Source organism: Cyanidioschyzon merolae, chromosome 13, assembly GCF_000091205.1.
Source record: "Cyanidioschyzon merolae strain 10D DNA, chromosome 13, complete genome".
Taxonomy (NCBI): domain Eukaryota; phylum Rhodophyta; class Bangiophyceae; order Cyanidiales; family Cyanidiaceae; genus Cyanidioschyzon; species Cyanidioschyzon merolae.
The window spans coordinates 366,365-380,569 of record NC_010139.1 but is presented as its reverse complement, the minus strand read 5'-3'; the positions used below and the strand labels follow the sequence as shown (position 1 = coordinate 380,569).

The 14,205-nt window shown below is 54.7% G+C and overlaps 4 protein-coding genes and 1 non-coding gene across 5 annotated transcripts, besides 1 other annotated feature; 2 read left to right on the top strand and 3 right to left on the bottom strand.

The window, feature by feature from the left end:
- Positions 1-444: 444 nt before the first annotated feature.
- Positions 445-1,770, top strand: CYME_CMM162C (adenylosuccinate synthetase; the record flags this gene model as incomplete). The annotated part of the gene is made up of 1 exon (XM_005536996.1): positions 445-1,770. One exon carries the CDS (start codon positions 445-447, stop codon positions 1,768-1,770), a length of 1,326 nt encoding a protein of 441 aa, XP_005537053.1.
- Positions 1,771-4,148: 2,378 nt separating this feature from the next.
- Positions 4,149-5,847: a sequence feature (possible transcribed region).
- Positions 4,480-6,561, bottom strand: CYME_CMM160C (similar to TFIIH subunit TFB2; the record flags this gene model as incomplete). Its single annotated transcript, XM_005536995.1, has 1 exon — positions 4,480-6,561. One exon carries the CDS (start codon positions 6,559-6,561, stop codon positions 4,480-4,482), a length of 2,082 nt encoding a protein of 693 aa, XP_005537052.1.
- A 542-nt stretch (positions 6,562-7,103) lies between these two features.
- On the bottom strand, positions 7,104-7,183 carry CYME_CMM159R. Its single transcript is given in 2 exon segments — positions 7,104-7,138; positions 7,151-7,183. It is a non-coding gene; the product is annotated as a tRNA-Pro (tRNA).
- A 3,652-nt stretch (positions 7,184-10,835) lies between these two features.
- Positions 10,836-11,966, top strand: CYME_CMM158C (chloroplast ascorbate hydrogen peroxidase, precursor; the record flags this gene model as incomplete). Its single annotated transcript, XM_005536994.1, has 1 exon — positions 10,836-11,966. One exon carries the CDS (start codon positions 10,836-10,838, stop codon positions 11,964-11,966), a length of 1,131 nt encoding a protein of 376 aa, XP_005537051.1.
- A 464-nt stretch (positions 11,967-12,430) lies between these two features.
- On the bottom strand, positions 12,431-12,874 carry CYME_CMM157C (similar to pterin-4-alpha-carbinolamine dehydratase; the record flags this gene model as incomplete). Its single annotated transcript, XM_005536993.1, has 1 exon — positions 12,431-12,874. The coding sequence occupies one exon, from the start codon at positions 12,872-12,874 to the stop codon at positions 12,431-12,433; it is 444 nt and encodes a 147-aa protein (XP_005537050.1).
- Positions 12,875-14,205: the final 1,331 nt, after the last annotated feature.

The window sequence follows — 14,205 nt, the reverse complement described above, 5'->3', positions numbered from 1 at the left end:
TGGACGCTTGGGCGGCGGATCCGTCGCATCGTCGTGGCGCCAGTTCTGCATCGCTCTTTGCATGGGCGTATGATCTAGTTCTGTTCCTAATTGACCATGTGCATTCCGTAGGCGTATTGGCGCGTATCGTCCATTGACAGGCCGCTCATCCAGTGAGCGTATTGGCTAGTTTTATTCATGATTTGAATGCTGCATACAATGGGTATAGAGGCGTATTTCGCGTATGGGAAAGCCGCTCCTTCAACGGCCGTATTGACCAATATTGTCCATGATGAACAACGACGTCCAACGCGACACGCAGCCGCCGGCTTCCGAAGCATACCCAGCGACATATAAGCTACGGCCTCGTACCAGTGACACAATATCTGTGTTTCGACTTTACGCCAGGGAGCACCCGTGTGGTCCAGGTCTCCTGGCTCTGTGCATGCCCAAGCGCGTGGTCGAATGGCTTCGGATTTACCAGGTGGCGCCACCGTCGTGCTCGGGGCACAGTGGGGCGACGAGGGCAAGGGCAAACTGGTGGACCTTCTGGCCCAGCGCGCTGACGTTGTCGCCCGTTGTCAGGGAGGCAGCAACGCCGGACATACCATCGTCGTGAATGGTACCAAGTACGCTTTGCATTTGTTGCCAAGCGGGATATTAAACCCCAAAGTCCTCGTGGTCATTGGAAACGGAGTGGTGGTGCACTTGCCGACCCTGTTCGCGGAAATCGACCAATTAGAGAAGCAGGGCGTACCGAACGTCTCCGCTAGAGTTTGCGTTAGCGATCGAGCGCACATCCTCTTTGATTACCATCAGATTGCAGATGGTCTGCTAGAGACGGAGCGAGCGGGAACTGCCGGTGGCAGTATAGGCACGACCCGACGCGGAATAGGTCCCTGTTATGCGGACAAAGCATATCGCAGAAACCTGCGAATCGCAGACCTTCGGGAATTTCGAGGTATCGAATTTGAGGCTCACATACAATCGGCAGTGGAAGACTTGCGAAAGCGTTTCGGCTCGGCAGCGGAGCAGGCGCTTAAACACTACGATGTTCGCGCTGAAGTGGCTCGTTACTACGAGTACGCGCGACGTCTTGAGCCGATGATCGGAGACTCGTTTACTTTGCTCTACGACATGCTCGCAAATGGCCAACACTCGATACTCGTTGAGGGGGCAAACGCTGCAATGTTGGATATCGATTTTGGTACGTATCCCTATGTGACCTCGAGCAACTGCACGATCGGCGGCTGCCTGACCGGCCTCGGGATTCCTCTCGCATACATTCGGCAGGTCATTGGCGTTGTGAAAGCGTACACGACGCGGGTCGGTGCTGGGCCATTTCCAACGGAGTTACTGGACGCCCGCGGAATTCAGCTTCAACAGCTTGGTCAAGAGTACGGGACGACGACGCAGCGACCGCGCCGCTGCGGTTGGCTTGACACCTTCCTCCTGCGTTATACTTGCCGCTTGAATGGTTTCACGGCGCTCTGTTTAACGAAACTCGATGTGCTCAGTTGTTTTCATGAGATCCAGATCGGTGTCCAGTACTGGTATCGCGGAAAAAAATTGCAGGGCATGCCAGCCTCGCTGCGAGAGCTCGCTGAATGCGAAGTCGAATACGAGCAGATGCCCGGCTGGCACGAGCAATCGCTTTCTGAGATACGCGACTTTGCCGACTTGCCACGAAACGCCCAGGCCTATGTCAAGCGCATCGAAGAGCTGGTTGGCGTTCCAGTGCGGTTCATTGGCGTCGGACCCGGCCGCGACGCCATCATCTACCGAGACTGAGGAGGGTCAAAATGACTTTGCGGCAACCTGTTTGCAGGCGAGCCGCGGCAGACGCATCACTCTCCCATGAGAGGCATCGCAGTTGTACGGGGCACTGCGGATGCTGGTGCATGCCTTGGCGGACCCAAAGTACACAGCAACGTACCCGATAACGGATCGTTGCGCTTCCCTCGAGGTCCCTTTTTTCACGCATATCTCACGACGGATAGTGCGCATCGAGCATTCACAGCGACTGGGACGATATGCACAGAATAGTTTCTTGATGCTGTGCAGGTGCCCAGCGTCATAGCATCTGCGCAAAGCGTTACTGGACGCGCTTCTCATCCAAATAACAGCGGTCTTCGACAAGCACTATGGTGAACGAGCCGCTCTCTAGGAGACGACGAACGTGCCGTCTGTCGACCATGGCGTGATTCCAGGTTTCATGCGCACATGATCCGTGCCAGATAAAAATGGAATTATGAAGTGTTAGATCTGCCCCTGCCTTGCGATTGTTTGCGAGCTTGTTTAGACGCATAGCCTCGAGATTCCAGGTGCAGAAAGAGGGGCGTTTGGATTCATACGGAGTTTTGGGATTTCTGGGCATGGTCTCGGAGAATCTCCTTCGATGCTTTGGCTATGGAATTCGTTTCGTCACCGGAATCAAGATGATTTGCAAAGTCATCCGACACGGGTTCGTAAGATATCTGAAACCGTTATCCATTTCATACGAACCAGCCTCCGCGCTTCTCCATTGCTTCCGTGGAGCATGCTCAAATCTCGCATTCTTCAAGGTTTCGATCTTCCGGTCCCGACGCAACTCGTGCACGCAACGCTTCGCGCTGCTGGATCCACGACAAGAAAAGATCGTCGTCATCGTCCTTTGACGACTTGTTCACGAGCTCATACCAAAAGTACTTGGAATCGCTCACGCAAAATTGTTCGATTCCGTTCGAAACACAAAATCTACTCTCTTTGTAAACAGCAAAGAAACGATATCCGACAGAAGCGGGATACCTCTCGTGGGATATGCGTTCTGGGGCTCCATTTTCGCTTCTGTTTGCATGGAAAGTGGGGCATTGGACTCGATCATGAGTTGCCGCTAGCCCCAGGGCGAGCGTAGACGGATCGAGATATCTCGACTTGTATCCCAGTCTGGATTCTCCATAGCGTGCTAATTTCATCATGGACGAAACCGCGCTCCACGAATCCTTTGTAGAACGGAACATCGTCCAGTTACATACGCAGCGGGCACGGAACTCGCCGATCGGAACGCGGAGAAAAACCTCATGGTCACACGTCAGGACTCTTGGCACAGAAACGGAAGAAGTCATCCGCAGGAGCCCTCTGTACCTTTATGGGTATCTTCCAGGCAATGAAGCTTGTATTGAAGCACGACAAGGCGCCGCTCGCCGGGAGCGCTGTGGTCGACACGCGAGAACACCTGGCCAGTGTCAAGTGCAACCACTGCGACGGGCGCACCAATGCTTTACACAAACAAAATGGTGAAAATGTCAAGCCCAGCGTAGCGCGTGACTATCCCGTGTGCATGACATACGTTGGAAACAGCGTAAAGCAATATCATCGGGACTTGGACGCTGCCATCAACCTCTGTCAACTGCTGGCCACGGAGTTCCGGGGATATTGGCGGCCAGCGCGCTTCAAGCCGCAGATACCGGACGGGGAAACGAAGCAGTCGAAGAACAAGCCCGCACAGCCTGGTGTTGACAACCGTAAAACGATACCTTATGTTTAGAGAGTACATACGAGTTAGCCGGATGGAGCCGTTCGATGATATGCTTACATGGATATAGGCTGATGTTTCGCGCAACGGAAGCGGCGGCACTGGAGCGTGCCCGTGCAACTCTATTATCATGATACTTGCTTGATGGAACTTGCCCGACTCGCCCGGGTACACAGACGCTTGGGGTTGTCGAGGCCTCAGCGTCACCGCTTCCGCACACGTTCCGTCATAGTACCAGCACCGGATCACAGGAAGCCCGAAGGGGTCACGAGTCAACCGATCGGTGATTTCATGAGACGAAACGCTGGATGCTTGACCTCCTGCAGGCGATTCTTCTGCGGCCTATGTTCTACGAATCAGACCCGCTGTACCGCGTGTATTTCTGCGGCGACGACATTACGCCGAGCACAACTGTTCAACGATCATGCAGACTGCGCCCGTACGCTAAGTACTGGAGATAGGAGGCGCGACGCAGGCTGCGCTAACCGTGTGCATCCAAGACAAGGCCACACCAAGGATTGCTGAGTTCAAGCACTGCACTCGCGACGTTTTTCTCGACAGAACATTAACACTGACAAGAGAGTCCCGAGTGCGCGCGATAGGATATCGGCAACTGGGAGAACGCCCTTCATTCAGCGTTCGACATCCAGGTTCCACCAGTGAACCTCGACACTGACAGGAGCATCCCGAGTGCGCGGGAGGATATCGGCAACACAGAAAATGACCTTCAGTCAGCGCTCTGCGTCCAGGTACCGCCCGCCATGACCCATACTTTCCCGCAGAACCTGCGCTTGCAATAGCTGTACACTGGCGCTCGAGTACGCCCCGCTGCCGATCATCTTGTCTGAGCAACGGCCGGGCGCTGCAAGACACCCGCGTCGCTCGCTGGGTTCCGCATCTGTGCATCCAGTCGGTTACGTCGACCTGCTTGCACCAGGCAGGAACAGAGGCGCGGATCAAATAATCGGCAGCCGAAAGACGCTGTTTCAAGAAAGCGTCTGCGCCTGCCTCCGAATCCACTCTCGTAGCCTTTCAAAGGACGACGCGTCTGCAACCAACAACTGGCGCACTCGATCACACCACTGTTGGGCTCCAAGTTCTACCGTGTACTCCTGGAGTTGGTCGAAAAAGGCGCGACCGTCGGAGGTGGGCTCGAAGCCCTCCAGGAGGACCCCAGGATACGCCTGGATCCGTTTGCGCTCCAATTCCCAGAGCAGGATTTGGTCATGCACGTTAAAAGGGACGCTTTTGCCCTCCATGGAATGGATACCTAGAAAGTGCAGCAGCTGTTTGGCGGTGATGCCGCACTTGAGAGCGCGTCGCACTGAGTCTCGCGTGATGACCCCAATGGCAACGCCCGGCATGCGATAGAGGATCCGCGTGAAGAGCGAAAGCAATGCCACCTGGAACGAGGAAGCAGCATAGGCATATAGGCGGAAGTTCGTCTCCACAATGATTTGGAATGGCGATCCGCTCAGGATGGACCGCCCCAAGCTTGGTCTCCTGCCTGCAGATGGAGTTGCAAGTACAGGTTCGGATTCGATGAGGATCTCAGCATGCCGGGGCACTGCATCAGGCTGCTCACGAGCGACCACAGGATCGAGGGCGGGCCCCATCATGAGCTGTGTACCCAGCGGAGTTGGCGAAAACAGCACCCTGGACGAGTGCTTCTTCAAGAGCGCAGCCACCCGACGATCGAAGGTCAAATCGTTTTTCCCGGGCACAGCCGCACTGATGTTGGTTGCCACCCGGTCGTTGGCATCCATCAGGCTGCCAAGTGGTTGCAGCGGCGACGATGTGAAGCGTGCCTGTCCATCCGGGCTGCGACGACTGTCTTTCGTTGACGTGGCGTGCAGGTACAGGGGCCGGCCCGGGCGGCGCCTGCGAATCACGAGCTGTTCATCGTTGTCGCCATCTTGTCTGCTTTGCTCTGTTTCCATGAGGTATACGAGGCCGATTTCCGCAAGAAAGCCGAGCATTCGGCACTGTGCTGCGGACAGGCTCGGATCGCCGCCATCGTAGATGTGTCCGGGCACAGAGAAACCCAGACGGAACAACAGATCGAAGAGTTCGAGACGATCACCACGCGCTTCATCCCAGTTTTCCATGTATGCTTCGAGCAGGGCCCACAACTGTGCATGAATATCGAGGAGAAGGTACGAGAAACCTCGTTCAGTGATGCGCATCCCATCGGAGCCGACTTGCTCGCTGACTCCCAAACTCAGCAGTGCTTCGATGACTTCGTCAGACGGCGGCTCCATGACGTGTTCTGGAGTGTGTTCAGGACCCGTGGGTTGCCTGATTTCAGGCTCCGCCACGGGGATGCCAATCACAAAGTGTAAAACGTGCTCCCATGCATGACGAGTGTACTCTCGGAGTTGCGGTGCTGTGAGCCTTGTTGGTATTCGACCATCGCTGGCGTTCGCTATGCGCTGAAACGGCTCGAGAAGGCGAATCCATGATGCGCGTGTTGAGGCATCAACAGAGCTGGCACTGCTTCTCCGGGGCGTGCATGCCCCCTCGAGATTCTCTTGCGAATTTGTGGTTGCCCAGAGGTACCTCAGGAGATGTTCACGGATTGCTGGTGGTAAGGCATAGGTCACGAGCTCCTGGGATGTGCCGTTCGATGGTTGCTCCTGCACCGTTCGGCGCAGAAAACGCAGCCTGGTAAGGACGTGCAGGATACGGGATACGATTAGGTTTCGTTCGCGCTCCGAGTCGGGGAAGGCAGACGTTGATTTGGCACTAGTTCTCGATGTATGGCCCCAGACGGGGTCGTTGCGCTCCTCGGTGCGAGGGTCCGCGATCCAGGCAGTCACAATATGTGCAGGTATTTCTTGCACATAGTCGCTCAGTGCGAGAAAACGGAACAAGATAATTTTCGCAAGCGGAGGCAAAGCCCGGAGGATTCCGAACACCGTCAAATCGCAGGCCGTGAATAGCATGTCGATGCTGCGTTCATCCAGACGACAAACGTAGTCCACCAGGGAGCTCGTTGCGGACCACGCCTTATCCGAAGCTTCACTCCCAGTGCGTTGCGGTTCAGGAATAGAAACCAGCGAGGGCATCTTTGGAGAGCGTTGCGAGTAAGTCGCACAAGACTCGCCAGTTGCAGACACTGGACTGACGTCAACTCGGACGACTCGGTTCTTTGCACCTTGCGTCAGTTCCGGGGGCTCAATGCCGGCGCTGCCCCGTCTACGATCTAAGCTAGGTCGAGCCGAAACGGCGTTTGCCGTGCGGTGGCGTCAAATCAAACTTCAGCGCGCGCTCCTCGCGACGGGACGACCACGTGAACAACGACCAGTGTTCCGCACGCGTTCGGCGCAGGACTGCAGCGTCGCTTTCCAGCAGCGGCGCGTCCCGCACCAGATTCCTTGGTCCTCCGGCTTCGCGCTGACCCGCGAGTCTAGAGTCGCCTGTTCAAGGCGCCCAGTCAAGCAGCTTTTCAGGAGCGATGCACGCGCACAGCAGCAGCCCAGATGCACAGCTCCGTTGTGCGCAGCACTCGTGCAGCAGCAGAAGCACGGTTCTCAGACGCACGCTTCGGGACAAGCTCAAGGAGGTCGCGTATCGATATTAAGACCGACTTGTTCAAGACGGGCAAAAATGGGGGTGCCCGGGAATTGAACCCGGGACCTTGCCGATGTTGGAGAATTCCCTAACGGCAAATCATACCACCAGATCCCCTGTAACGATAGACCAGCACCCCGTTTCGTTCAGTTAGGCACTAGAATTGATATATATAGGGTTCACGTCTCGATATGCGCCGATGATGCATGCGCGCACCGATAGCGGGTGCGTCCGGATGTCGCGGGCGGCGGATCTTCGGGTCATCGATCGGGGCCAGGGCGCGAATGCCAGTATTGCATCGATTGACGCACCGGCGCTTTAGGCGCCGGTGCGGTCGCTTTCGGCAGGCACTAGGCACACACTCGATAGGACGTATGAAACGACCAGAATATCCGAGAAGAAGTATAGGTAATGTAACATGGAGGTAGGGAGCTGATGGATACCACACCTCGCACTGAAAAAACACAAAAAAAGTAAGAGAAGAAAAATGCGCATAATCGGAGAACGCTGGCCTAAGGAAACGTTCTGTCAATGAATAAAAAATTGAATCGATTGAAGCGCTTTCTCCGGGTCCTGCAGTGCTCTCAGGCGACAAAGTTTCGATAAGACCACACATTCCTGGGCAAGTCGGAGCGCCGCTAACCAGAAGCGTTTGCACATCCAGGCGAGTCAGTTCAGTCTCTCGTAGTGTATTCCATTCAAAGCCAATCGGTTTGCGTGCATGCGATGATACCGACGGTGGATCGGTCGCAACGCTGTTCGCGAGCGAAGGTTGCAGCGTGTATGCGCGCTAGCCGCAGCATCGACTGTATTGATCCAAGGCCAATGCTGTAATATATGGAGTGTTCAGAGGAAACCTCCATATGGCCGAGTCGATTCTGGTAGAACGACACGCTTCTGGTATGCTCCGAATCGAGCAGTGCCTTCGGGGACGCATATACAATGACGTCCATTTTGTGTATGTTTCTGTATCACCCGAGCATGTTTCACAAAAACAATGCATCGTGTAGATCGGAGGAAGGTCTTGGAGCTAATTGATGCTGCGACTGCTAGATTGCGAAAAAAGGTCTTACATGTGCGAGTCTTTCATTGAACGATGAGCAGGTGGAGGAACCACCTTCCTGGTAGTCCTCTATCCTACGCGTCGTGTACCCAAAACACAGAACCTATGAAACTCTATTTTCGCGCCTGTCTCCTCGTCAACCCAATTCACTCCAAACATTCTCAACGAACTTCTTCCAAAGAAGCCAAAGCGTGTGGAGTTTCCACACCGCTGATACCAATGCTTATCGAGAGAAACACATGGACATGATGAAAGAGCGTGCTTCCGTACGGGACGGTCCCGTGCTGAAAAGCACGCCATCGATTTCGTACAGAAACGCGAATGCTTCCTATATCTGAGACGGTTCTCCGTCTCACTCGAAGGGACCTCGTCCCAGGGAAATCGCAGACTTGTGCACGTGTTCTCAACAAGGAACAAACCGCTGTTTGCAGAGGTGAAACGAGCGACCGTAACTAAAAAAACAGTCATAGCGTCGTAGCTATCGTATAGTTGCCGCCAAATCGCCAATCGGGTAAGATCGTTCATCACCTCACGCTTCGTCGAAGCACTTCAGGACTTTTCCTTCCATACGCCTCTCGCCTGCTCTTACATAACGCCGCTTTCTATCACTCACACAAGCGGGAACGGTGCATGCAGTTGCGGTTCGAGTTGAAGTGCTCTCGGTGCCAGTGTATGCTCCTGGGTTGAATCGAGTCGCAGGCGTCTTCTCTGTTGTCAGAGACCGTTTCGACGCTTACGGATCAACGGACGACTCGAACACATCCATGGCATCCTTCTTGGTCGAGTTGTTCCCTGCCCTGACCAGCCCGGATCTGCAGTGTTGCTCGTCGTATGCGCGAGGCAGAGGACAAGCGCGCTGCGGTTTATGGACACGGTCGGAACGGGGATCACGAAAAAGTAGTTACGGGACCGTAAATACATCAATAGAGCAGTGGCGCTTCAATGATTCCGCCCTTACGGCGCATCAGAATCCCAAGAAAAACGAACGGTTATGGAGTATGGGTATACGTTCATGATTCTCCACCAAGTATGGGCGAACGCGGAGAAGTAGAAGGTGCAGGACTCATGGGGCAAAAGCAGCAACTTTGTACAGAACGCAGGACGACGAGGAACCAGAAAGAAAACCTATCGGGGCTGAGAGATCAACCTGAAACCGTTGGCATGGCCTCCCTACGAAAACGCATCTGCGGGTTCACCTTTCTTACGCGAGCTGATGGACGCTAGGAAAGATCGCGTGGCTTCTCATTTGAGGAACGCTCGCCTGCTTCTCTCGCTTTGGCCCACATCGTCAAGCAACTGATCGCATGAAATCCGGACGCAGCGCTGCCATCTATCCATATTTCTCTGGATATCTTTCGATCTCACCTTCGCAACGCAGGACAACAGATGATCGGGATAGAAGACGTCTGACGGACTGATCTTTTGATCCGAAATCTTTATACAGGCTTCCCTGTATAGTTTGGCACAACGCCGAGCAACGTCAGCGATCACCAAATGTAAGCCGCGAGCGTCAATGATAAATTGAAAACAACCTCAAATACCTCCCGCGGGTCAATGCCGAGCGCTTCCTGGGACGCACCCTCTTTGGATCGTACCCGTCGTGCCCTAGCAATTCTGACACAGAAGAATGGAACTGGCGGGACATGATGTAAGCTCCATGTAGTACGAAGGCGTCCACATGGCTCATGCGAAGGACCTGTATGAGCAGCACATGCGACTGCACTGACGCCCCTGACGGGCTCCGGTTCTACAGAGGCAAGATGCGTGCTTTCACCAAAGCCCTCTGGGGGCTCCCAGCAAGGAAATGACCGATTACTCTCGTCGCGTTGTGGTAGCCTATGTCTACGGCGGCTGTGTACCACCCCAAGAGTCTAATCCTGTGCCCTCAGCGACAGCACCAAGCAAGTGCAGGAATCGATGCTGCACGATTCCCATAGATGCGTTCAGGACGATGTACGTGCATCGCCAGGACCGGTGCACAGTGAAACGAATACAGAAGAAGAGCATGAGACAGAGCCAGATTCACGAGATGGCGAACAGCAAGCTGATCAAATTTCAGATTGCGGAGCTATCGAAGATCGGAGGCATGCTGTAGCATGATTCCCCCGGCAAGAATGCGCGCAAGGACACTCTGCACCTACGAATGATCGCCTCGCTGAACATCCGGGACGGACGCTTGTTGCCATCGCGTCCACCGGCTTGGTGTCGAGCGAAGTTCTGAGGGAATCCTCTGGCACCCAGTGAGGCCCTGGTGCTGGAAACGGAACCTATATGCAATGGAGAAACATCACTGTTCAAGAGGGAGAATCGGATTCCCGCCTCTGCTCACTCGCTGATACAGAACGGTTCAGCAATACTGCAAGACCCGAGCACCACATCAATTCACCATGTACAGTTTTTCCTGGCTATTGGTCGACAAGAAAGATGATCCAGCATGCGATATGATCGCGCATTCATAAGCGGGGTACAGAGCGCGCGCGCTTCACAACATACCCCAGCGGCGATGCGGCACAGCGCGGCGATCAGCCTCGAGACGAATCTGATCACGCCAGCGGATGCGCGCCGATCGCCAGCGCACACCTGTACCTGGCGCGTGCATCGCGGCGTACGCGTTGCACCAATGGCTGCAGATGCGCGAGCACAGCGATCCCGCCGCCTTCCGAACGCTTCGGCAGGGCGGCATCGCGACATCGCGAGCTACACTTCATGCGTATCCTGTCGTGCTCACTTTTACGTAACGGGTACAGTGGTATCCGTAGCTCGATGAATTCAGGACAGATTGCTTTTTCAAACGCTGTAAGTTTTCCTTCGTTGCGCTCTATTCAGGTTAGAAGAATCAGCAGTGTTTCAGTGCGTTCTGCGAACAAAGTTCGATTCAGTTCTTATTTTGTGCAACGTGAAGCGTACCGCGGCGCGGCAGTTTTGAGACTCAACACCCAGGCACCGACGCGAAGGCTTGTGACCATGGCAATCGACACACAGACGATGACTTCTGTTCGGAACGATCTTGTTGAAATGATCAAGCGTACCAAAGCGATGCCGATCCTGGTACGCTTGGCGTGGCACGACTCGGGAGACTACGACGCACGCCTGGGAACGGGCGGTGCGAACGGCTCTATTCGTTTCAATAAGGAACTCCAGCATGGCGGCAATGTTGGTCTCCCGGGCGCTCTGAACCTGTTGAAACCAATCAAAGAGAAGTACCCAAACGTAGGATGGGCTGATCTTATTCAGTACGCAAGTGTTCTGTCGATCGAGGTTGCAGGCGGGCCCAAGATTCCGTTCCGTTTCGGCCGTGTCGATGCCCAGTCGGAGAATGAGGTGCCACCAGAGGGTCGACTCCCGGCGGGCGGTCCACCGTTCCACAAGGCCGAGGGTGAGAATCCTAACGAGCCCGCGCCCGACAAGGAGGACGCTGCCGCGCATTTGCGTAGGGTTTTCTATCGGATGGGTTTCAATGACCAGGAGATCGTTGCACTGAGCGGTGGCCATACCATTGGACGCGCGTACAAGTTCCGAAGTGGCTTCGGCGCCGGTGAGGAGGGCACCAAGTATACGCGCGCAGTGAGCGGTGTGACCAAGGGAGGCAGCTCCTGGACACCGGACTGGCTCCAGTTCAACAACATGTACTTCAAGGTGCTCATGGATCCGAATGCTGATCCGGAGCTTCTGAAGCTCGTCACAGACAAGGCTCTCGTCGAAGATCCGGAATTCAACAAGTACGTGAAGATCTATGCCACCGATGAGGCCAAGTTCTTCGAGGACTATGCAAATGCCCACAAGAAACTAAGCGAGCTTGGTTCAAAATGGGATCCGCCTGGTGGAATTCCGGCATAAGTTTCCCTCAAAGGTTCGTTTAGTATGGCTGCAAAAAGACGCTACAAGCGCAAGCTATGAAGGAAAGGAGCTCCTCTGGGGCCCATTTGATCGTAGGAAAGATCTCTCTAGCTTGATCAGGTGACGCAGGAATCCCCCTTGAGGTCAATTCGTAAACTGTGGTTCCCATTAGTGTGTATCTTGCGGCCTGGTTGCGATGACCATCGCGGTCCATTGAAGCCTGCAGCTCGCCGGGCCAACGACGTCTGCAAAAGCGGTACGTTACCAGGCACCGGACGATCGCCTGCGAGCGCTGGGAAACCCCGCCATGAAAGCGCGCCCGAAGCCAACTGGTGCGCGCTCCTCGACCTTACTACGTCAACGCGAGCGGAAACTCCAGTTTCATCGCCCTCATCGAGCGCCGCAACGTAAACAACTCCGGTCGCTTCCGCACCCTCGCAATAGCTCTTGCTCCAAATCATGGCCTACTTTTGACCTTGCTCTGCTATCTCATCGACTTTCATAGCCAATATAAAGTCGTTCTCGGTGAGACCGCCCAGAGCGTGCGTCCAGAGCTCCACGCGAACACGGTTCCAGTTCGTGAGGTGCAGGTCCGGGTGGTGTCCTTCCTTTTCCGCAACATCCGCTATACGGTTCAAAAATTCCATAGCATCTTTAAAGTTTGGACGAACCCAAGTGCGATGCAGACGTTTTGTGTCAGGAGTTGTCGTCCACTGGGGTGTCTTGGTGGCGACCAACTCCGCCACTTGCTCAGCGCTGAGCGCCGACCCGATGCCCTCGCACGGCACACAACGGGCTTCACGAGATACGTCTCTTCGAGGTGTCCCCAGTGTACAAGACGACATTCTCCGAAGTGCTGTGTCCACGAGTATTCGTCGCTGCCACTGTGCGATAAGCGCCACGTACATACTTGCTTACCGATACGAGGGGCGCTATACACACGCCAGCGCGACCTTAGCGCCTGAGCGTGGTGGCGAGATGGCACTTGGGCATGCAGGAACCCAGTCGTGCATGTTTCAAACTGGTGCATTCGCCCTGTAGCAACGAAAAGGTGTATCGAATTTTCGGATCTCTTGAGCGAATTAGCGGTTGAGGGTGCGCTTCACCAGGAGAGAAAAATGATTCCATCGGTATAAGGGTAGCACATGCTCTGGAATTCAGAGGAAATGTGCTGCACGATGCTTCGGGTGAGAGAGAGAGGAGACGACGAGCCCGAAGAAATGGCCCAAGCGCAATTCATCGTCACCAAATTTAAACTGACCTCTCTCCGCCAAGTTCGTCATCGCGAATAGATAAAGTCCGTCGTCTCGCTTATGGAGTCTTCAAGGGCGACTGAACGCGAGGGGAAGCCAGCGCCCTCGGGAAGGTCCACGTTCTAAGGAATCTCTCTCGCGACTCTTGACCCAGTTCACTTTATCGTTTGTTTCATTTCGTATAGACACCGAAAGGACTTTGGTACAAAAAGGCGAAAGCATGGATGAGCGAAGAGGCCATAAGCGCGCGCTCGTTCCTTGATACGATCTTTTCTACGCTTGCGAGATCGCCTGTACCGCGAGGAACCGTTACGACATGGAGAACACCATCGGCTCGAGTCTCATGCCGAGCACTAATGAATTCGATCATCTCTGACCCGGAAGAACGATAGGACATACCAAAGGACAAGATCCGTAAAGGTGAATGAAGGCGGGTTTCTTCGGCTTGACGCAGATGCTCGGGGCCTTTCCAGCACGATGGACACGAATCAAATCTAGATGAACCTCGACTCTCGTGTCGCTCATTACATCAAGCTGAAGCACGGAAACAAATTCAAGCGGGTCCCAGGAGAGCACGAGACATTGCCTGTGCCGTGCCCGCTCGATATTTCGAAAGTCTCGACATTCTCCTCCACCGGGAGTGATCGATCAAGCACCTGCAGATGTTGAGCGCCCCGGTCTACGATGGATTGCCCCCTTAGCAAAGAGCGCAGCTATGCTGCATCTTCTCTACGATAGAACTGGAGACGCTGACTCGATTTCATTGCTTGTGCGACGACGGTCGGTAACCAAGCAAGAGACCGCCAAGCATTAGTGACGGGGCGAGGCTCCACTGATTCCGGATTTGTATGCGCGACTCGAGAGCGTCAAGCGATGTTTCTTGCTCCTTCCCGAGCTCCTGCCAATAGAATTTTACGCATAGAGCGCAGACTTGCGGTCCATGCTGCTCCCGTCAAAATCAGACAGCCTCCACAATACTTCGAACA